The 24,021-nt window shown below is 53.6% G+C and overlaps 1 protein-coding gene across 4 annotated transcripts in view; it reads left to right on the forward strand.

The window, feature by feature from the left end:
- FBLN1 (fibulin 1) overlaps window positions 1–24,021 on the forward strand; it is a 98,620-nt gene that overhangs the window by 8,996 nt on the left and 65,603 nt on the right. For all 4 annotated transcript variants that reach the window (XM_030914535.1, XM_030914537.1, XM_030914536.1 and 1 more), the window contains exons 2-7: window positions 6,995–7,100; window positions 14,543–14,678; window positions 16,843–17,005; window positions 20,253–20,312; window positions 21,957–22,058; window positions 22,637–22,774. In XM_030914535.1, the coding sequence (XP_030770395.1) occupies window positions 6,995–7,100; window positions 14,543–14,678; window positions 16,843–17,005; window positions 20,253–20,312; window positions 21,957–22,058; window positions 22,637–22,774 (705 nt within the window). The remainder of the gene's footprint in view (window positions 1–6,994; window positions 7,101–14,542; window positions 14,679–16,842; window positions 17,006–20,252; window positions 20,313–21,956; window positions 22,059–22,636; window positions 22,775–24,021) is intronic.

The following is a 24,021-nucleotide window of genomic DNA, read 5'->3' on the forward strand; positions in this document are numbered from 1 at the left end:
GCCCGTCTCGGCCTCCCAAAGTGCTGGGATTTCAGGCGCCCGCCACCATGCTCAGGTAATTTTTGTATTTTTAGTGGAGACAGCGTTTCACTCTGTTGGCCAGGCTGGTCTCGAACTTCTGGCTTCAAGTGATGACTGTCCACTCGGCCTCCCAAAGCGCTGGGATTACACGCGTGAGCCAGCGCTCCCGGCTTCTTCCCCCATTTTTACAGATGAAGGAAATGAGGCGCCCTGAGTCTTAGTAAGGGAGGGAGCCAGATTCAAGACTGAGCAGTTTTAACCTGCAGTGTTGCCTTCCCTGGGAACATTCAAGTTGAAGGTTAACAAGATTTTGAGAGAGTTTGCTCTTGGTTTCTATCTAATATTATGCTTTGGATCTAACTCACGGGGTCAGATGCAGGGTCAGATTGAGACTGGTTGATGGAAACTCCTCAGAAACAACAGGAAATGGTCTGGGAGAGAAGATTCCAGGTTCCCTGAGGCCCTGCTTCTCTCTTGAGCCCCCACAGCCCAGCGTGGAGTTTCCAGCGAGTGCCTGTTTGGCTTGGGTGGGTGTCCAGTGTGGGACTGGTCAGAGGTAATGTTTGGATCGCAGCTGCTCACAGCTGTCGGTGGTCAGGGATAGAAGAAGCAGGCGTGGCTTTGTTCGGCCAACATTACCCTCCTGACTCACAGTGTTCCAGGGCTGCTTGGGTGCCCTAGGGTTTGTGTACAAATGGCCTTGACTTTACACCCTTCTGAAGGTGGGGGGTCTGACTGATTAGGCAGTTGGTTGGATGCTGTCGACCCCTGCAGAACTCTTGGTACCTGTGAGGCGTGGAGTTGGCGTGGGGGATCTTTTAGCCCCAGTCCCCTTTTTGCCCCCGCCCCAGCCTGGCTGAGGGTCCTGGGCAGGCACTGAGAAGGCACCACATGGGGTAGCACTTGATGAGCAGGTGGGTAGGAGAGTGAGGTGGGAGGTGCCTCCGTGGGTCTCAGATGGTCCCCAGCCTGTGTGATGGGGCAGTGAAGCTCAGGATATCCACAGGTGACCCGATCCCCAGGTAAATGAGCAACTGGAAGTGCCTGCAGGGATGCTGGAGGCACAGCCAGGGTGGGGCTGGACCTCAGGCCCTTCCCCACCCTCATCTCCCCACCCTCACAGGACACACCGGGTAGCTAAGATCCTCAGAGTGTTCTTTTGTTTTTAGGTTTTTTGTTTGTTTTGCGGGATCTCCCCCTGTCCCCCAGGCTGGAGTGCAGTGGTGCAATCATGGCCCACTGCAACCTTGAACTCCTGGGCTCAAGCCGTCCTCCCACCTCCGCCTTCCAAAGTGCTGGGATCATAGGCCTGAGCCACCATGCCTGGCCTTTTGTTGTTGTTCTTGTAAAGTTGTTAAGTCGTGTTTATTTTGGTTGCAAAGTTGCAATCTGTTTTTTACTGAACATTTTAAGTCTCATTTGAAGTTTCATGGCTTGCCATGTAAACCATTGCATACATGGTCGAACTGCTGTACAGAACATTCTGAAATACAATCTATTAAATTAATTCACTTGACACTGTTCGGATTACTGCATGAAAACAACATTGATTGAAGAAGGCAAGTAAGTCAATGGACAAAACCTCTGATTGCTTTCATAATGCAGGATGTTACAAGATGACCAACAACACTAAACTATTTTGCTTAAGAAATGTACTTTTTATTGTGGTAAAATATGCGTCACATAGGATGTGCCATTTTAACCATTTCCTTTTTTTTTTTTTTTTTGAGACAGTCTCACTCTGTCGCCCAGGCTGGAGTGCAGTGGCATAATCCCTGCTCACTGTAACCTTTACCTCCCAGGTTCCAGTGATTCTCCTGTCTCTCAGCCTCCTGAGTAGCTGGGATTGCAAGCGCACCCCACCAAACCTGGCTAATTGTAGCTGGGATTACAGGCGTGAGCCACCGCACCTGTCCCATTTTAACCATTTCTTAGTGTACGGTCCAGTGGTATTAAACACAGTCACATTATTGTACAGTCATCACCAGAAAAGTTCCATCTCCAGAACTTTTCATATTGCCAAACTGTTAAATACTAACTCCCCGTCCTCCCTCCCCCAGCCTTTGGCACCCATCCTTCTACTTCCTGTCTTTGACAGATTCCATACAGATTTAACTCCTCTAGGGACCTCATAGGTACTCTTGTCCTGGGTCACCGTACCTGCCTTACTGGCCTTTCTTGATTTTCTTTTTTCTTTTTTTTTTTTTTTTTTTTGGGACAGAGTCTCACTCTGTCACCCAAACTGGAGTGCACTGGCCAGATCTCAGCTCACTGCAAGCTCCGCCTCCCGGGTTCATGCCATTCTCCTGCCTCAGCCTCCCGAGTAGCTGGGACTACAGGCGCCCGCTACCTCGCCCGGCTAGTTTTTTGTATTTTTTAGTAGAGACGGGGTTTCACCGGGTTAGCCAGGATGGTCTCGATCTCCTGACCTTGTGATCCGCCTGCCTCGGCCTCCCAAAGTGCTGGGATTACAGGCTTGAGCCACCGCACCCGGCCACTTTTTTTCCTTTCTAATCAGAATGTGTCTTGGAAAGGATATGTCTGAGGGATGGGAGTGGGGTCGGTTTTGTGCTTCAGGGAACCTGTTCCCGCCCTGTCCCAAGGTAAGCTTGTAAAGAGGTCAGTGCCCTTGTTTTGGAACACAAGTTAATGACACACTTTTTCTTGTGTGGGCTGCACACATCTTTAACCTGCTGCAGATAGTACTTTTGTTGGCATCTGGAGCCATGATGCCAGGCCCCTCTTCTCCCTGAAGCTCAGTTTTCCTCCAATGGTTGGGAGGTAACCAGTGCTGAGCCCACCAGGGAAATCGAGGCATATCTCCAAGGCTAAGAAATGCAGTTCTGTAGCCTAAGCCACTCCCCAATCCCCAGCTCATCCCTGGCTTTTGCCGAAATTCTAACGAGCCCCATATTTTGTGTGGGTGGGCTCTAACCCCTAAGGATTTTCCTGGGGGTCACTGCCTCCATCCTCTGGGATGATGGAGGAGGAGGAGGCTTGTTTGTGGGGGCAGAGGATCCTGCCCCAGCAGCCTTTGCATGTCAAGAGTGGTCTTGCTAATCGGGCCCCTTCCCCTGGCTCTGTTTAACCGGTGCTTACTGAGCCATGATGTTTGTGCTGGGCATGGGCAGGTGTGACATGGACAGTGAGAGGAGGAAGACACCATCCCTGGCCCCCAAAGGAGGTTTTAATTCAGGAGGAGCAAGAAATAACAGTGTTGGAGGCTGCCAGGACTGAGCCTAATGCCAGAACCCAGGGCCCAGGACCCGTGGGTGAGAGCAGTGGGCAGGAGGGCGTGGAGGCCTCCAGTGTCCACTGAGCCCTGTGAGGAGCTAGCCACACACTGGTTTGTGGTGGGTGCAGCACAGCCTGGGTGGGAACAGGTGACTTGACGCTTTTCAGCTTCCTCTGTTCTTAATTCCATTTGGAGCCCAGGCAGGATGATAGCAGAATGAATGGAAGGGGTCGAGGGGTGAGAGCCGGTGAATGAGAGGGGCCTTGTCTGTAGGCCCATGTGGGTCAGGGCCTGGCAGTTGATTGGTGAGTGTTACAGCGAGGATGATCGTCCACTTCTCAGGCCCTCTCCCCATGCCTCTGCCTCGTCACCATCCAGCCTGGCCATGGTCCCTGCTCGGCTCTTCATGGACTCTGATGGGGCTGTGCAGGAGCTCTCCCTTGGCTAATGATGGGGTGAGCTCAGCCCCCTCGGGCACAGCCCCCAGACGGCTCTGCTTTGCAGAGTTCCAGCTCTGGGGCTGCTCAGAACATGGGGGCTAACTTCCGAGTTTCCGGAAGACCGAAGGACTTCACATTTGATTTTCATTGTCCTGCTGAGATTAAGGTTCAGCGTGCCCAGGCTCTCCAGCAGGAAGCATTTCCAAACCGTTTCTGCAGCTCTGGGTGCAGAATTCCCAGGGCCATGGGAGCCTGCCCTCCCATGTGTTTTCCTTTCTCAGAGTCGGAAGGAGGCTCTGGGGCCGCAGCTCACCCGCGGGGGAGTCCGCACACCATCACCCGGCTGTGTCTTCCCCATTTCTTATGAGCAGCGATAAGTCAGTCCCCTTCAATGGTTTAATCCTCCAGCCAGCTTACAGAGAGCTTTCTGTGTGCTTGGAACTTGATAAAGTGCATCCCTCTTCTCAGCAACCCTGGGAAGATAGTGCAAGCCCCGTTTTCCCACTGGGGAAGCTGTGGTTCAGAGAGACGATGCCGTCTGCCCAGGGTTAGAGAGCAAGAGAGTGCTGGAGCCAAAGGCTGTTTGGCTCCAAAGCTTACACTCTTTCCTCTCAGCTCTGTGGCTGCCACGTGCTGGCATGGATGCCGGGGGTATACAAGGACAGGAGACAGAGCCTGCCCTCAAGACATTTGTGGCTATGAGTGTAGGGCAGGCAGGCAGGGCGCCGGAGGATGGAGAGACATTCTCCAGGCACAGGGTGATGTGGGAGCAGAGGGGCACCTGAGCCATGCAGGGGCGGGGAGGCCAGGAGAAGGTGACAGGGCATGGGAGGTGGGCTAGGACAGGAGACAGGCTGCAGAAGACACAAGGGTGAAACTGCAGGCGGGGGCTGAGTGGGCCTGGCCAGAGAAGGGGTGAAGGGAGTGTGGGGACAGACATGGGAACCGGGCTTGTCTGCAGAAGGGATGAAGGGGGTGGGGACAGATGGGAACTGGGCTTGGCTGCACAGGGGAAAGCAGCCTCGCTGTCAGGCCACATGACTGGATCACATCGTGTTCATCCAGGAGTGCAGCACGGCCTGTCTCATCTGTAACAGATAAGGTCATTGGCTTAGTGAGTGCTTTTGCTTTTCTTAATGAATTAGAGCAAGAATGAATGAATGAATGAATGGAAACATTCAGGGTTATCCCCATGATAACATGGCTGTCACTCCTGATGACTTTTACTTTGGTGCTGGGAGGCCCGCAACTCCAGACAATTTGACATTATCTCTGGCTCCTGGTGAATCTCACGTTCCATCGTTGGAGAGGGGACACCTGAGGTGGGGGATGGGCTGAGTGATCAGGCTGCTGGAAACTGTTGGGCTTTGCTGTGGGATGGACCTTCACCCTTACCCACACCACTGCAGGACTCTTCCTGCCAGCCTGGGGGAGCCGGGTGAGAGTAAGAAGGGTGGGTCTACTGTGCACTGCAGGAAGTAGCTTTGAGTTTCCTGGAAGCCCTGGAGAAAAGGGAAAGCCCAGAAGTTGTCACTGGGGGACATGGTTCTAGGTGAGACCCCCTCCTCCTGGCCATGTGGAATGGCCTGGCTGAGCTCCAGCTCATTTGTGCACTGACCCTATCCATTCTGGAATGTTTCTGGAAGTTTCTCCTCCTCCCCTGCTGAGATCGGGATGGAGCATCTGAAGGCCGCATAGTCTAGAAGTGCTTACAGTGGTGGAGGACCGATAGGGTGGTTTAGCAAGGTGCTGCCTCCCCCAGCAGACAGCAGCCTCCCTCTGGGCCACCCTGAGGGCCCAGCGTGGAAGGAGAATGCGTTCAGGCAGAGCACCCACAGTTGTATGTGCGGAAACGGAAATGCTGCCAAGCCCAGTGGGATTTACCCTCTAGGGTCTGGAAAGCCATTAGGAAGGAAAAGTGGTGCTTCTTAAAGCCCAGTTTTGTAACGTCCTGCCGAGAGGTGACCTTCTGCCCAGCAGCTGAGGCTGTCGGTGCTAATGCTTTCTGGCATTTGAGTCCTTTAGACTGAGGGCCAAGTATGTGGGCACCTGGCACCCGGCTGCTCCTCCCTCAGGGCACAATGGGGTCATCTCCTTTCCGTGAGCTGAGGGGCTGGGAGGGTGCCCATTGGGGCTGTAGCCTGGGCTGGGGGATGGGGCACAAGGGCCTGTGCGCCCAGCTCATTTGGGCTGTGGTCTGGCTCTGAGGGTGTGGGCCGGCTGCTTGGTGTGTGACCCTTTCATCTGCCCTTTTTGTGAGTGGGAGATAAGATGGCCAGACTGCTGTTACTCCTGAACCTGTGCTCTCTGCTTTGCCAGTCCTGTCCTCACCAGTCTTCTCACAGGTCCCTTTTTCTGTAGAAGAGGGGGTCTTGTGGTAAGTCAAGGGCAGAAACCATCACCAGCCTTGGTTTCCTCATCTGTAGCTTGAGGCTTGTGTCCCGGCTCCTGCCCCTTTGCTCCCAAGATTAAAGGAGAAAACACAGATGTGGGTCACAGAAGCTGGTTTAGAATTGGTGGTTTTTAGGCTGGGTGCGGTGGCTCACGCCTGTAATCCCAGCACTTTGGGAGGCCAAGGCGGGCGGATCACCCAAGGTCAGGAGTTCGAGACCAGCCTGGCCAACATGGTGAAACCCCATCTCTACTAAAAATACAAAAAATTAGCCGGGTGTGGTGGTGGGCACCTGTAATCCCAGCTACTCAGGAGACTGAGGCAGGAGAATCACTTGAACCTAGGAGGTGGAGGTTGCAGTGAGCTGAGATCACGCCACTGCAGTCCAGCCTGGGCGAGAGACTCTCACTTGACTCAGCTCATTGCATTTTGAGCCCCCTCCCTGTTTGCAGTCTCTCCTCTGGAAAGAGTCCTGTCGGCTGTTCCCTGACCTGCTGGGCTGGGTGGGCCGGCAGCGTGGCCCTGCTTCTGTCAGCAGGGGCTTTCTTGCCCACTGGACTGTGAAGGCAGGGACCCCATCTGGACAGGGACGGCATCAGCATCTCCAGCGTGTGACTGGAGCAGGGATCATGTGTGCTTGGATCTCAGGGGCTGAGCCGCAGCCCTGTCCAAGTTGGATTCAGATAGGGGAGGATTCAGGCCTTTCTTCTAGGAAGGGGTGGGGTGTGGGCTCCCAGCTGGGGCCCGGTGGAGTTTTCAGTATTGGTTTGCAGAGTGACTAAGGGATGTGCCCCCAGCCTGATGCTGTAGATAGAAGGACGTGCATGTCCTGGTAGTGCACCTGGGAGGGGCCCTCCGCCCGTTGAGTGGTGAGCCACCTCTCAGCTTGTTCTCTTCCCTGCACAGTGGATGCGGATGTCCTCCTGGAGGCCTGCTGTGCAGATGGACACCGAATGGCCACTCATCAGAAGGACTGCTCGCTGCCATATGCCACGGAATCCAAAGAATGCAGGTACGTTTGCCAGTGGCCACTGTTTGACTGGAACAGTGTTCCTTTAGAGGAAAGCGGGGGAGGAAAGGACAGTGTGTGCCAGACCTCTCGGGAGAGGTTGGACACCCAGGCCCGGATCCATCCGGGCTGCGGGTGCTGCAGTGGGTGACTCCTGCCTCCCTCCTGGCACCGGCCTGGTACCAGGCTTTGACTAACCTCTCCTGTGCCACTCTGTGATTGTTGGGGTATCTGTCTCCTTCACTGGGCTGGGAGCAAGAAGATCTGGACTTGCAGCTGCTTTGCCACAGCTGGGTAGCTGTGGGCAAGTCAGTTTTCTCTTTTAAAAAAAGGGGGGACCGTTGTGGGGGAGCAGAGGAGATGATGTGACTAAAGAGCCTTGCGAACGGAAACACGGAGCACCTACAGACCCCCAAAATGCCGGTGAGCCGGCACGGAGTGAAGTGTTTCTCCAGCCGGTTTTTCACCTTCTGCACTAACCAACATCTGGATCGACTGTTTTTAGTCTTCTCTCCCTACATTGAAAATTCTGAGACCACGTAAGCTTAGAATAAATGATGAGAGGCCGGGCACGGTGGCTCACGCCTGTAATCCCAGCACTTCGGGAGGCCGAGGTGAGTGGGTCACCTGAGGTCAGGAGTTCGAGACCAGCCTGGCCAACACGGTGAAACCCCGTCTCTACTAATACAAAAAAATTAGACAGGCGTGGGTGGTGGGTGCCTGTCATCCCAGCTACTTGGAAGGCTGAGGCCAGAGAATCGCTTGAACCTGGGAGGCGGAGGTTGCAGTGAGCTAAGATTGCTCCACTGCACTTCAGTCTGGGCAACAAGAGCGAAACTCTATCTCAAAAAAAAAAAAAAAAAAAGAATAAATGATGAGATTAGGTCATGCTGATCATCATCATAAAAATAATAGTGATGGCTCAAGCCTGTAATCCCAGCACTTTGGGAGGCCGAGACGGGCGGATCACGAGGTCAGGAGATCGAGACCATCCTGGCTAACACAGTGAAACCCCGTCTCTACTAAAAATACAAAAAAAACTAGCTGGGCAAGGTGGCGGGCGCCTGTAGTCCCAGCTACTCGGGAGGCTGAGGCAGGAGAATGGCGTAAACCCGGGAGGCGGAGCTTGCAGTAAGCTGAGATCCGGCCACTGCACTCCAGCCCGGGCGACAGAGCAAGACTCCATCTCAAAAAAAAAAAAAAGAAAAAAATAATAATAATAGTGAAAACCCCAGCAGGCGTCTGGAGCACCTACTTTATGTGGAGCCTTTGATGTACATTATCTCGTTGAACTTTGTTATGAACCCCATTTGACAGAGCAGGAGACCAGGCTTTCCCCAGGTGTCCAGCAGGTAAGCAATGATGTGCGGATCTGAACTCAGGGTACATGTCTGGGAGGCGAGGGTGTGGAAGCAGCCAGCATTTGCCATCCATTTGTTTTCTCTGCCTCAAGTTCGAGTCTAAGCGGCCGTGATGCTTGGAGCCAGGGGCGCGGGCTGGAGAGCTGTCACGGAAAGAATGTACGGGGACGGCTCGCCGGCCTCATCCCGGAGATTTGCGTTTGTGCTGGGGTGTGCATGGGCTGCTGCCTTCCAGCGTGATGAGGAACATAGATCCTGATGAAGGAAATTCTTGAAAAGTCAAAAGCATTATAGAGCAAACAAAGGAAAACAGGAAACTCGCGTGGCTTGAATTGACTGGGAGACCATGCAGTCAGGATTTATGGGACATCTGATGAGTGGGAGCCGTGATCCTGGCGTACAGCGGGTGCAGGAAGTGCTGGAAGTGTCATAGGGGCCGCTGGCTGGCCTTTCTGCAGTGAGGCTGGATGATGAGCACTGAGCATTCTGTGTACTGTCTGCACAGACAGCAGCCAGCCTGGCCCTGGGAAGGACTAGAGCTGGGGAGGTGGACCAGCCTGGGTGGGTTTCTGGCTGGGTGACCTGAGCCAGCTCAAAGGCACCATGATACCTCCTTTTCGGGGTTATAATGATCAGAGATCACCTGGGCACGGTGGCTCACCCCTGTAATCCCATCTCTTTGGGAGACCAAAGCGGGTGGATCACCTGATGTCAGGAATTCCACACCAGCCTGACCAACACGGTGAAACCCCGTCTCTACTAAAAATACAAAAATTAGCTGGGCGTGGTGGCGAGCACCTGTAATCCCAGCTACTCGGGATACTGAGGCAGGAGAATCACTTGAACCCGGGAGGCGGAGGTTGCAGTGAGCTGAGACCGTTCGTTTTACTCCAGCCTGGGTGACAAGAGTGAGATTCCATGCCCCCACCACCAAAAGAAAAAAATCAGAGATCACCTATGAAACCAGCACCACAAAGCCAGACTGTGGCAGTGTACTGGTTTTCCAGGACTGCCAGAGCAGAGTACAAGAGGCAGAGCGGCTCAACCGCTGGCTCCTCGTAGTTCCGGAGGCCCGAAGCCTGAGACTGAGGTGTCGGCAGCGTGGGTTCCTCCTGAGGCCCTTCTCCTGGGCCTGTAGATGCCCTCTTCTCCCTTTGTCCTCACACGGCCTTCCCTCTGTGTGTGTCTGTGTCCTACTCACCGCTTCCTCGAAGGACACCAGTCCTTTTGGATTAGAGCCGGCCCTAACGACCTCATTTAACTGTATCACCCATTTAAAGTCCCTGTCTCCAAAGAGAGTCACATTCTGAGATACTGGGGGTTAGGACTTCACCAGATGGATTTGGGAAGACACAGTTTAGCCCATAATAGGGAGCCACTGTTACTAATACTTACTGAAATAAAAGAAAATGAGGCATCAGCCCGTGTAACCCCTCTATGTGCAGACAGAGAAACTGAGGCCACAGATTCAGCAACTCTCTGGGCCTTGCTTGTGAATGGGGATTTTAGTTACTATCAAATGTATTCTGACTTCTACTCACCAATGTCTTTGATAAATTTTGGAGTTGTCTTTTTTCTTTTTTTGGTGAAACAGAGTCTCTCTCTGTCACCCAGGCTGGAGTGCAGTATGTCGATCTTGGCTCACTGCAACCTCTGCCTCCTGGGTTCAAGTGATTCTCCTGCCTCAGCCTCTTGTGTATCTGAGATTACAGGCACGCACTACCACACCAGGCTAATTTTTGTATTTTTAGTAGAAGCAGAGTTTCACCGTGTTGGCCAGGCTGGTCTCAAACTCCTGACCTCAGGTGATCCTCCTACCTCGGCCTCCTAAAGTGCTGGGTTTATGGGCGTGAGCCACTGCACCCGGCCAATTTGGGGGTTATCTTTAATCTCCTTTGGGTCCCAGAGGACAAACACATTGCCTTCTTGTAAATTTTAAACATACATTAGATTTCCTGAAATGTAAGAAATACCATCAGAATGGCTGAGAGGGCATTCCTTCTCTCTTTAAGTACGGGTGCAAGTCCAGACTCCTGGGTATCGTGAGTTTCCATATGACAGTGTCCCTGAAACGTGGCTTAATGCCTAGGACACCACTCAAAGGTCACCGGATGCAAGTGACTGGCCCGTTGACTCATCCAGTGGACACACAGACCAGGGGCCACATACCTGTCCTAGGCTGCCCCTCCAGTGAGCCACTGAGCCACCCTGCTCTGCCTGTGTCACTGCCCTGTGGCCCCAGGTGCTGTCTGCTGCCCTCCAGCCCTTCCTGCGTGCTTCCCCTTTACCCTGTTCTCATTGGGGTCCAAACGTCATGCAGCCTGTGCCAATCAGAGGCCAAGCCTGGACTCCAGCTCACAGTGAGACGGAGCCCACGTAAGGGTTCAGCAGGCAGGCACTGATGTGGCTGTGGGGGTCCCCGGGTGAGCAGGACCCTGCCCCAGCCTCCCCAACCCGGGGAGGTCAGAGCTCCTATCTGAGTGAGGCAAGGGCTCTGGGTGCGGGGCGTGGCCAGCAGTGCAGTGATGCTCATGAAGGGACCTTCTAATGAGTTTTGTACAGATTATCATTTTTAGTAAAGGCAGGCAAGGGATAGGGCAGATCAGAAATCAAATCTGATTTATGAGAATCCTCTTAATAGTGATATTTAAAAGATGCAAGAAACAGGGGTCACTGACACCTGGTTTGTCTGTTGTGTTAGCCAGTTCTTTTTTTTTTTTTTTTGAGATGGAGTCTGGCCCTGTCGCGCAGGCTGGAGTGCAGTGGTGCAATCTCAGCTTCCTGCAACCTCCGCCTCCTGTGTTCAAGCGATCCTCCTGCCTCAGCCTCCCGAGTAGCTGGGATTACAAGCGCCCGCCACCACACCCAGCTGATTTTCGTATTTTCAGTAGAGATGGGGTTTCACCATGTTGGCCAGGCTGGTCTCAAACTCCTGGCCTCAAGTGATCTGACGCCTCGGCCTCCCAAAGTGCTGAGATTACAGGTGCGAGCCACTGCGCCCAGCCGAGTTCTCTCCTTTTGAAGTGGCGTCCTGTGAGGCTCACCAGCTGAAGTAAAATCAGTTTTTGTTCATTCAACAAACCTGTATCAGCTCTTGATGCTCAGGAAGAGGCAGGATGAAAGCCAGGGGCAGGAGAGCCCAGGCCAGCCCTCCTGGGCAAGAGTCAAGTGTGTGAGGCCCTGAGGGTCCGTGGGGCCCAAAGGAGGGGTTGTCAGCTCCCCGAGTGGGTGAGAGGCTCAGAGAGGACTGCAGGGAGAGGCCGACCTCTCTGAAACCATGGGCTCTGGCCAAGCAGGGGTTAAGCAGCCTGCAGCTTCAACAAGGACACGTTTGGGGTGGTCAGAAGATGGCAGCTTTGATGTTTTCCCATCATGTATCATCTTGACTCTAGGTCTCCACCAAGGCCCGACATTCCTTGGGATCCAGATCTAAATCCACCTAAAACCTTGGATTAGGTGAAACCCACATGCCCTTCAGCGTCTTTTGGAGGAATTTGAACACACCCAGTGAAACCTAAAGCAGGTCCCAAGCTGACATTTTCCAGCCCAGCGTTTCTCTAACCCCTTTATCTTGCAAATCTCACTGAGGGCCTGCTAGGTGCCAGGCTCCGTTCTGGTGAGTGGGGATAAATCGGTGAACGAAATATGCAAAGTTCCCTGACCTTGTGTAGGTGGCATTCTACAGGGGTGCAGAATGCGAAGGAAGTAATCAGTCAGTCTGATGGTTTGCAGGAAGGCAGGATGTGCCGTGAGGGAAACAGGGAGGGACAGGGGCTTCTGCATGGCGGGTTTACGATTTTAGAGCTGTGGGGTTGGCCTCACTGTGCCAGGACCTGAATGGGGCAAGGGAGTGGGCAGTATGGAAAGTGGGAAGAGCATCCCAGGCTGAGGGAACGGCCCAGAGGAGAGGGTGTGCAGGTGCTGGGCAGCACAGCAAGGGGATCAGGGTGGCTGGAGTGGAGCCAGCAAGAGCCAGTCCCAAGGAGAAAGCACCAGGTACAAGGGTAACCAGGTGGCTGAGGGGGCCGTGAGATAGAGGCCAGGCGGATTGGGGGTGAGCCTGAGGCAGCTGGACACCCTGAGGTGCCTGGGACACTTGATTGCTTCCACCTTTTGGGAGTTGCAAATAATATTGCTGTGAGGCCGGGCGCAATGGCTCACGCCTATAATCCCAGCACTTTGGGAGGCTGGGGTGGGCAGATCACTTGAGGTCAGGAGTTTGAGACCATCCTGGCCAACATGGCAATATCTCATCTCTACTAAAAATATAAGAAGTTAGCTGGGCATGGTGGTGGGCGCCTGTAATCCCAGCTACTCGTGAGGCTGAGGCAGGCGAATCACTAGAACCCAGTAAGCGGAGGTTGCAGTGAGCCCAGATGACAACATTGCACTTCAGCCTGGGCGACAAAGCAAGACTCCATCTCAAAAACGAAGCAAAGCAAAACAAAACACAACAAACTGCTGTGAACATGGGTGTGCAAGTATCAGTTTGAAGCCCTGCTTCCGTTCTTTGGATATATACCCAGAAATGGAATTGCTGGGTCCTGTGATTTTTCTATTTTTAATTTTGTGAGGAACCGTGCTTCACAGCATCTGCCCCTTTTCCATTCCCACCAGCAATGCGCACGGGTTCCAATGTCTCCACATCCTCACCAACACTTGTGATTTTCTGGCCAGCCAATATTTTTTGAATGGATGCATGCACGTCTGGTGGCTCGCTCTGGCAGTTTCGTGAAATGCCTGTTATTTGCAAATCCACCGAAAGCATGAGTGAAACATGGGCTAGCTCAGCTCGGTAATCCCATCCCGGAGCCTGAAGGCAGTCTTGGAGACGCACGGGCAGCCGGGTGCAGACCTCCACTCCCCCAGGGAAGGTTGGGGGAAGGTGCACTGGTGGCTGCCATTTTTGTGCAGAGGTGACCTGCCTGGCAGTGCAGGGAAGCTGGGGAGGCCCCCACCCTCTCTCCTGGAGGCACGGGTTGGGTGACTCTCCGGTGACACACTCCTCTCCTGCCCATTGCCTTTGGAGCCCGCCCACACCAGCCCCTAGCTGTCACAGCCTCGTGGTTGTGTCAGAGAAGCTGATTTTGGCAGGTCGAGGACCTCTCCCCAGAGCTCTGGCACGGCTGGGAGGCGTGGGCTGTGCAGCTAGGTGCCATTGCAGCCCCCATCCCTCCCTCTGGGGCCTTGGGCAGGCTACCCCGCAGGACTCTCAGAAGCTGTTTGCTCTGAGCCTGGAAGATGGGATGAGCACTGAGAAGAGTTCGACCTGATAAAGGGATGGAAGGTCAGGCCCAGAGTCAGCCCCCCGCCGCTTTTTGGTTTTCAAATCAGCAGGAACATTTTGTGGGTGAAGCCTAGTGCTCAGAGGAGTGACATGGCCACTCTGGTGACAAAACTGGGCCTCCTGACTCTGACTCTAGACCCATGCTGCATTCTGTCTTTCTTTTTTTTTTTAAAGAAAGAGGCCAGGCATGGTGGCTTACGCCTGTAATCCCAACACTTTGGGAGGCTGAGGTGGGTGAATCACCTGAGGTCAGGAGTTCCAGACCAGCCTGGCCAACATAGTGAAACCCCATCTCTACAAAAATACAAAAATTAGCCAGGTGTGGTGGCACATGCCTGTAGTCCCAGCTACTGGGGAGACTGAGGTAGGAGAATCGCTTGAACCCGAGAGGAAGAGGCTGCAGTGAGCTGAGATCACACTACTACGCTCCAGCCTGGGCGACAGAGTGAGACTCCATCTCAAAAAAAAAAAAATGAGAAAGAAAGAAAAAAACAGGGTCTTACCATGTTGCCCAGACTGGTCTCAAACTTCTGGGCTCAATTGGTCTTCCCACCTCATCCTGTCAATGCGCTGGCGTTACAGGTGTGAACCACTGTGCCCGGCCAAGCCTTTCTAACTAAATGCTAATTGAGCTCCTTCTGTGTGACACTGGGGCGCTGTGTGTTTCTCTCTCTGTGTCTGTGGGAGCAGGGAAGGGAAGGGGAGGCTCGAAGGTGAGAGCACCCCCACCCCCGAGGACCTTGTGCCCCGGGCCCCCTGCCCACAGAGCCTTGGTCCAGCCCACCCCTCACCCACAGGATGGTGCAGGAGCAGTGCTGCCACAGCCAGCTGGAGGAGCTGCACTGTGCCACGGGCATCAGCCTGGCCAACGAGCAGGACCACTGTGCCGCGCCCCATGGTGACAATGCCAGCCTGGAGGCCACGTTTGTGAAGGTGAGAGCCAAAGACCGTGTGGGGTCGCTGCCCGTCCCCACTAGTCGGCAGACCCAGGCCCTGCCAGCCGAGAGACACTGTCCGTCAGCGCTCCCTGCCTCAGGCCACCTTTCTTTGTGAGCAGCTGGGTGTAGGGGCAGGAGGGAGGTGGAAAACCCCAGTATTTCTCCCCCTCCCCTGTAGCCGTAAACCCCAGAGGACACCTGGGGCCGAGCCTCCCACGAGGCGGTGGGGGTGAAGTGATCTGGCCTTGCCCTGAGAACTGCCTGTCTCCAGGCTTTGGGCAGACGCGGAAGTCAAAGCAGGGCTTCTCTTGGGCTTTCGGAATCTTCTTCTCAGTTCGGGGTAGGCACCCTCGCCTACCCAGGAGGCTCTCAGGCTTCTCTACCCACAGACTAGTCAGGGTCCAGAGGTAAAAATGTGCCCTCACTAAGACCTCTGATAAGATCTGGCCTCTATAACCACCCTAGAAGAGGAAACTGAGGTTCAGAGAGGCCCATCCTCCAAAATGGCCTCTCTGCAGTCCTGTCAGGGACCCAGACGGGATCCTACCCTGAAGGTAAGCTGTGAATAAATGGCATAGTCCTCTTCCCTGAGTGCTCCTAGGACCCTACGTGCTAGCAGGTCACTCAGACCGCTATGGCCATGGAAGGGCTGCGTCTTTGCAAGAGGTGGAAAGGTGCCTGATAGCATTGCCGGTCTGAACACTGGCAGTAAACCCAAGCCAGTGTCCAGGCCATCCCTCCCTTACCACCCAGCCAGCAAGGAGAACAAACCCCGCCAGGAGGAACTTGGGCCTGGAGGAGCCCGGGTTTAGAAACTGGGCTCCTGTTGGAGGCGCCAGATGACGAAAATACATTCCCTGGAAGAAGCTTCCCGTTCCTACTTAGGAAGGTGTTGGAATCATTTTAAGAAACAAGAATCTGAATGAAGTCTGGATTCCAGGAGGGGGTGTGGGAGCTCCTTTGTGGGGATTCTCCACATAGACTGGGCTGTAGAGGGCCTCTGTGTGGAGGAATTGGGGGTCCCAAGCCCCCTGCCCACCTTGGCCTGTGTGGGCTTTCACAGGGCAGGGCTCTGGCACAGGAGGGAGCTGGGTGGGGTGAGGGTGGGAGTGCATGGGAACCAGGACTTTGGACGTTTAATGACTGCCCCCATCCCCGGCACCCAATGCAGGGCTGGGCCTCGCGGATGCCGTCTCTCCGGCGCACAGCTGTGCCCATGTCCCCAGACTTGAGAGGTGTGTAAAAAGCACAGAACATTCTAGCAGGAATGGGAACAGATCGCTTTGACAGATGAGCGATTTGTGTTTCCGGGAAGGATTACTCACACCCCAAAAGATGGACGAGGTAACTGATGCTCCCTACACTTTCTGGCAGCAGAGGGCGTAGGATAAGCGGCCTGGAAGACCCATCAACACCACGTAACTGAAGCAAACACCTCCCGGCTCCTGCTGGGGACTGTTTGGAAAGTTCTGTGCTCCTTCTTAGGATAACCACTTAATAAAGACTGAAGCAGGGCTTTTCATGTGTCAGGGCAAATGTTGCTTCTGGGACTCAGGTGTGAGGCCACAGGGACTTGGAAGTAACTATGGGGACCTGGGTCCGGGTGGCAGACAGCCACCCTGTCCTTTGACCTTGCTTGATGACTCGTCTTGAAGTTGCTGTGCTTTCAAATGCACAATGCAGTTCCTGCTGCCTGAACCCCCCTAACTCAAAATCGGAAAGGCAAGATGCATGCGTGTCATTCTTCCAGGCATGGTAGAGAAACCTCAGACCATGCAAAAGGAACAGAACTTTGGAGCTTGTGGACGGTGCTAGAAGAAGCTCCCTCCTCCTGGAGGTGTGTGAGCAGAGCCAGGTGGTCGCTGGGCAGGGCAGGGATGTTGAGGGGTGCAATTGCGTGTTGGGGTGGAGAGGGGAGATGGATGCCAGGCCCTTTAAGGTTCCTTTCAGAACTGGGGCCTAGATGGTTTGGGGTAGGGGGATGGGCTTGCTTTGCTATTTGTTGCTGACATTTAGGAGTGGTATCTAAGCCAGACTTGGGTCATCACTCTCCAGGTTGTGTGGACAAGGCTCAGAGAGGCATCCCCTGAGGCCTCTCATGGGCCCAGCTGGGCTGTCTGCCCCGCTCCTCCATCTGGGATCTCCACCTGTGTTTGCAGAGGTGCTGCCATTGCTGTCTGCTGGGGAGGGCGGCCCAGGCCCAGGGCCAGAGCTGCGAGTACAGCCTCATGGTCGGCTACCAGTGTGGACAGGTCTTCCGGGCGTGCTGTGTCAAGAGCCAGGAGACCGGAGACTTGGATGTCAGGGGCCTCCAAGAAACAGGTAATTTTCTCCCTTCCTTCCCTTGTGGGCAGTGTATTAAGGTTCTCCAGGATATGCATATAGAGCGAGATTGGAGAGAGAGATATTTTAAGGACTTGGCTCACGTGATCGTGGTGGCTGGCAAGTCCAAAATCTGCAGGGCAGGCCTGCAGGCTGGAGCCCCAGGGAAGGAGGGGCATTGCAGCTGGAGTTCAAAGGCAGTGTGCTGGCAGAATGCTGCCTTCCCCGGGGGAGGCCAGTCTGAAGGCCTTCTGTTGATTGGGTGAGGCCCACCCATGGTATGAAGATGATCTGCTTTTCTCAGCGTCAACAGACTTACATATTAATCTCTTCTGTTTTTTTGAGACAGAGTCTTGCTCTGTCACCTAGGCTGGAGTGCAGTGCAGTGGTGTGATCTCGGCTCACTGCAACTTCCACCTCCTGGGTTCAAGTGATTCTTGTGCCTCAGCCTCCCAAGTAGCTGGGATTACAGGTGCGCACCACCACACCTGGCTAATTTTTGCATTTTTAGTAGGGGCGGGGTTTCACCATGTTGGCCAAGTTGATCTGGAACTCCTGACCTCAGGTGATCCACCTGCTTTGACCTCGCAAAGTGCTAGGATTACAGGTGTGAGCCGTTGTGCCTGGCCAATATTAATCTCTAAAAAATAGCTTCACAGCAGTGTCCAGGCCAGTGTTTGACTAAACATTTGGGGACCATACCACAGCCAAATTGACACTTAAAATGAACCATTACAGGTAACATGTGCGTCCATGTCACCATTGCCTTAACCCAGCATGGACTGACTCCAGTTGTCAGAGCCATTGTGTTTGTGACCTTATCTGAGAGCTGCCGTCCTGGAGTGACGCTGCGTGCTTGGAGTCCGGGATCAGACAGATCCGTGCTCCCATCCCGGTCCTAATATGCACCTCGGTCCCCTCATCTGGGAAGTGGGGATAGTTGGAGTCCTACTTCATCAGATACTGGGAGGATGGAGTGTGAAATTAGGTATCAACACCTGGCCCCATAAGTGTCTGCCCTCACTATCTCCCCTTGTCCCTTCAGCTGTCCAGGGCAGTGTGGGTGGCTGGCCTTGCTCTCACTTTTTGGATGAGGGTCTGATGCTCAAGATCACACGGTCAACATGTGGAGGAGGGAGACCCTGGCTTTCCACCTCCTGGCCAGTGCCTTCTCCATCTGGAGCTGATGACGTATGAACGAGCAGCTGGGGGCCATCGCTGGCTAATAGCTGGCTATGCTCTGTCAAATCATAGACACTTACTCAGCAAAGGGGCATGTGACCCCAAGAGCAGCTTCAAGATCACGCTCAGCTGTGTGACCCCAGTTCTGTATCCTCACCCTGCATTTCTGTGTGGTTCAGTTACAGGGTTCAGGAGACTTCGTGGCTGTCCAGTCGTCTCTTACACTTATGCCACGGTTTCGTGCTGTAACAGAATTAACCTGAAAGGAGGCAGGAGTCCGCCTGGGCCAAGCTTGCTGTGTGGTTTTCAGCCCATTCCCTCTTCTCTCTGAGTTTTTCCCCCACTCTCTTATGAAATAAAGAGGCGCAAGCCAGGTACGGTGGCTCACGCCTGTAATCCCAGCACTTTGGGAGGCTGAGGTGGGCGAATCACCTGAGGTCAGGAGTTCGAGACCAGCCTAGCCAACATGGATAAACCCTGTCTCTACTAAAAGTACTAATTTTGTAAAAATACAAAAATTAGCTGGGCGTGGTGGCGGGCACCTGTAATCCCTGCTACTTGGGAGGCTGAGGCAGGGAGAATCACTTGAACCCGGGAGGCAGAGGTTGCAGTGAGCCAAGATGGCACCATTGCATTCCAGCCTGGGTGACAGAGCGAGACTCAGTCTCAAAAAAAATAAATAAATCAATACAATAAAATAAATAAAGCAGTGGGGTGGTGCCTGAAGGGGTGAAAGGGAAGAACTCTCAGACCTGTAGTCTCTAAGTCAAGCTGATGGCTGTAGGATCCCAGGTGACGCAGGGAAGCTTTCACTTCTTGTTCTTAGCTTTTCAAGTCTAGGCTGTCGGGTCCCGGGTCACAGGGGACCCAGGTCACCCGGGACTCATCTTTCACTTCTTGTTCTTAGCTTTTCAAGTCCAGGGCCCCATGGATGCCACTGAGATGATTTCAGATGTCACAGTCATCAAGAGGGATTGGGGCCACATCCTCCTCCTTCCTTTCCTTGGGTTTTCAAATCAGAGATGACATTTTCACTTTAAACAAACCCAAACTTTTCGTGCTAGAGGAGGATTTCTCCTGCGTCTCGGGGGTGGATTTTCACTGATTTATGTCTGCAGCGTGAGCCATCTCTGAGCTTTTCTGCAGCTCCAGATGTTTGCTTTCTCTCTCCGTCTTTTATCTGCTTCAGTCCTTGCCCCAGACTTTCCTCGCATGCTCCCTCCTCTGGGAGGGCTTCCTGTCTTCACAGCCGCACCTTCCTCCCACTGCTACCTGTGCCGTGGACCCACTGTTTGCTTCCTCGGGGCCATACATAAGGTCCCCAGACCGGTGCTGGCCTGCGACAAATAAGTACAGAAATGGAGAGTAACCCTTTACAAACACATGATAGCATTTGATAGAATCAGTGAGGAGACACAAGTTTTTACTGCGTGCATCGCTTTAGACTTGGAGGGCGGGTGTTCATTGTTATAGCAAGGCTGTGACTGCTGAGCTGGTCGAGTAATTTGGACTATGGCAACAGCACCCAGCATGAAGTCAATGATTACAGGCCTTTGTGTCTGTGCTCTTTCTAATTGATCCCTGTTTTTGAAACAGAGTCTCGCTCTTGTCGGCCAGGCTGGAGTGCAATGGTGTGATCTTGACTTGCTACAACCTCCAACTCCTGGGTTCAGGTGATTCTTCTGCCTGAGCCTCCTGAGTACCTGAGATTACAGGCACATGGCACCACACTCGGCTAATTTTTGTATTTTTAGTAGAGACAGGGTTTCACCAGGTTGGCCGTGATGGTCTTGAACTCCTGACCTCAGGTGATCTGCCCGCCTTGGCCTCCCAAAGTGCTGGGATTACAGGCATGAGCTACCACGCCTGGCCTATAATGGATCAGAGATCATTTACAAGTGTAATTCTGTCTTAAAGAGGATAGAGTTAATACTTAGCTGTTTATGTAAGATGTTCAAATGGGCATTATTGCCTGATAGTGACAAGAAGAGAGAATGTTGGGAGTTTCTTTTAAGATAAGATGGGTGCTTGGATAAATGTTTGACTTGGTCTTTTTCCCCCTTAGATAAGATCACTGAGGTCGAGGAGGAGCAAGAGGACCCATACCTGAATGACCGCTGCCGAGGTGAGACGCTGGCGTCTCCCATGAGTTGGTATTTAAACAAACCCCAAGGGGCCAGCCAGGTGGCTCAGGCCTGTAATCCTCGTACTTTGGGAAGCCAAGGCAGGAGGATCCCTTGAGCCCAGGAGGTTGAGGCTGCAGTGAGGTATGACTGCGCCTTTGCACTCCAGCCTGGGCAACAGAGCTGGACCTTGTCTCCAAACAAACAAACAAACCAAAACAAAACCAAGGAGTCTCAATGCTGATCTCATTGGAAGTTGGAACCCAGGTTTTGCTTCAGTTTACCCTGCAAAGTGCCCTTTGGCTGGGAGCCAGCCATGAGCCGCTTCCGCCCTGAGGAGTCCTGGACTCCCAGCTCCTCCTTCCCTTCCCCCTTCCAGATCTGGGGCTGGCTGGGGAGGGGAAGGGTGGGCTTACTGATGAGGGGCCCTGGTAAGGGCTGGTGTGGAAAGCCTGCACATTACTGAGTCCCCAGGCCTTGCGAAGGTGACAGGGGCCTCCCCCAGGCTCTCAGGGGAGAGGAGGGGGCTAAGTGTTCCTTGCCTTTGTGCCCCTGGAGCCCCAGCCACGGGTCTGTCACCATTGGTGATATTCATTTGCCTCACAAGGCAATGTTTGCACATTTAAGTAAGGGTCTTGCAGCTTTGTTTTTCATATGATAAAAGTGTTTTTCTTTCATGGAACATTCCGGCATGTCTAGACCTGTAGATCTGCCCCACAAGCTCTTTCAGTGGTTCGCCCTGTGGTGAGGGTGTTAATTAGGAGCCAGTTTAATCCCCAAATGATGCAGTCAGTGCACAGTGATAGTCGGTCTGGGGGCCTGGTAGAGGGAGGAGGGGAGTGACCGAGAGCCCCAGCAAGCCTCAGGGCTGTGGGAGCAGCTTTCTGGGGAGGGGAGAGCTGGTCTGCAAGAAGGAGGCAGGATTAACTGGGAAAATAACCCCGAAAGCGTCCTCAGGGAGACCTGAAACCGTGTAAAGGGCACAGACCCACTGTAGCGGGGCTCTGGGTGGCAGTGGTCCGGGGAAGGAGGTGGGGTTAGAGGGCCAGAGGGAGGGGCCCGAGAAACAGGCAGACTGGCAGCAGTTCAAGGGGTGTCTTGTAGAATCTTTCCCTGGTCGAGGCTTATCCTGATGAGATTTGCACTCTGAGCGTCACTCTGGCCACCCTGTAGGAAGAACAGGTTGTGGGGTGCTACTGGGCTATGCAGGTAGGAGGCTGTGGCCACAGCCAGCTGGGCAGCTGCAGGAGTTCAGGCCATGGTAGTGGGCTTGGAGCAGTGAGACAGCTCGAGAGTTCAGTGAGGACCAGGTACATGAGGCCTAGTTGGGGCCTGACCTTCCACGTGGAGCCCACACCCCCATGTCCGTGGCCAGCGGTGAGCTCTTCTCTGCCTCGCCCCTTCCAGGTCCACCCCAGCCTACAAAGGGCACCCTGCACACCACCTGATTTTTCCAGATGGGGAGATTGGGACCTGAAGCAGCAGCCCCTGGGGGGTGTCCAGAGCCAGATCCTGGGGGTCTCCTAGGAGAGCTCCTGGGTTCGTGTGCCCAGAAGGCGTTTTCTGTGACCCAGCCTGAACGGAGCTAGAAACCACGCAGTGCCTGGGGTGCGTCCAGCCCTGGCTTACGCACGCTCTCCTTCCAGGAGGTGGGCCCTGCAAGCAGCAGTGCCGAGACACGGGTGATGAGGTGGTCTGCTCCTGCTTCGTGGGCTACCAGCTGCTCTCTGATGGTGTCTCCTGTGAAGGTAAATATCTCTGTCTCAGGTGCCAGCAGGACTGGCAGGTCACTGTGCTTGGGAGCCTGTGCTGGAGGGCTGAACAGAGCCTGCCTTGTACAGCCCAGACCCCATTCAGGGGTGGAGAGCAGCCCAGGACTCGCTTTCTCGTACCCTGGAGTTTGCAGTGCAGAGGCCCCTGCCAAGACTGCCCTCCAAGGCAATATAAGCACCGGGGTTGGGAAAGAGGACGGATTTGGGGTCTAACCAGGTTCTGGGTCCAGGATCTGCTGAGTGGCCTTGGGCACATCCCTCAGTCTGTGAGATGGGGGAGATGGAGAAGATGCCGCCCCCACTTACCGGGTTCTTGAGGACCACATAACTCCGGTCTCAGAAAAAGCAGTAGATAAGAAGGTTAGCATGGGAGAGAAATCACTGCTTTCGGCTCCATGCAGTCCACAGCCTAGATGTGCACATGGTGGGCCTCAGCTCAGTTTGCAAGGGTGCAGGGAACCACTTCCACCGTGGCTTTGGCACATTCCTCCTGAGGATGTATCAGGATGGGTCGTTCTTGCTGGTCACGCCTGCACTGCCTCGGTCTCTCCTAGATGTCAATGAATGCATCACGGGCAGCCACAGCTGCCGGCTCGGAGAATCCTGCGTCAACACGGTGGGCTCTTTCCGCTGCCAGCGGGACAGCAGCTGCGGGACTGGCTATGAGCTCACAGAGGACAATAGCTGCAAAGGTACAGCATGCGCTCCAAGTCCGCAAACCTGGTCTCCCAGGTGTAGCTACGGTGCGGTGGGAAGGGCAGCTCTGGGGTCTGGGCTCCTGCAGTCCTGCGCCCTGTGTGACTGCCTGGGCGACTGCCTGCTCATCTGCAGGAGGGAGGTGGTATACCCACCAGGGTGTCTGGACGGGTGGGATGGAAATTGAAAGTGCTTGCCAGTAATGTTCAGAACACTGACCAAGTTGACAGTAGTGCACCAGTACCGGTTAGTTCTGCTATTAGGAAAGATTTACGTTCTTACGGTGCGGAGTCAATGATGGCAGATTTGGGTTTCTAAAAAGACTCAGTGCCTGAGTATTTAAAATCAAGACCAGAGGTGAATTTCATGTTCTTACATGTACTTTCTAAAAAAAAAAAAAAAGAAAAAAGCAAAAAACAAAAACAAAAAACCCCCCACAACTGTTTTTGCACAACAGCTGCCTTCCATCCGAGTCCAGGCTTCCTTGAGGTTCAAAGCATATCCCCTTCCACTGCATAAACACATGGCATTTCTGGCTGCCAGCCTTTCCCCGCCAAGCCTTAGGTGTTATTTGGCAGATGGGGAGGCTCTGATGAGGATCGTTTAGAACACAGTTTTCACAGACCGTTTCAAGCCTTTCAGAAGGACAGATCCACTGTGTAAAAGTGTCACTCACTGTATCATGAGAGTAACTTCAAAGCACACATCCCTTCTGACATCTGAGGTCCACAGAGCAAGTTCTGTCCTCCCCACCCCCGCACACCAGCTGGGTGGTTTGGACCCCAAGAGCCCAGTGGCCAAGCCAGCTGAGTATACACATTTGACCATGTGACAGCCATGAACTTCAAGGGAAGGGCAGCCCATCACATCCTATCATGACCGTAACCCTTGTTAATATTTGGAATATTGTGAAGGCTTCAGAATGAATATGTTTATAGAGACTGTGTTTGTTGCCACTAAGATAATTGCTTTATGATCTAAACTAAACATACACTTAGCCCGAATGAATACTAATATATATACCTGCCAGGAAAATGCCAGGGTGATTTATTATAACAGACAGTTTGCCTCATAAGAGCCTTGGGAAAAAAGTCAGCGTTTTAAGTCTTTAGCAACTGGAGCACGATTTGGCTCAGTGAAGTCCTTTTTGTGTATGATTTCTCTATTAGAATGTTTTGGGTTATAGTCTGAGTAATGAGCATTAGAAAAATCTTTCTTGTGATTTTAAAGTGTTGTAAGATGC

The sequence above is a fragment of the Rhinopithecus roxellana genome, chromosome 13, assembly GCF_007565055.1.
Source record: "Rhinopithecus roxellana isolate Shanxi Qingling chromosome 13, ASM756505v1, whole genome shotgun sequence".
Lineage (NCBI taxonomy): Eukaryota > Metazoa > Chordata > Mammalia > Primates > Cercopithecidae > Rhinopithecus > Rhinopithecus roxellana.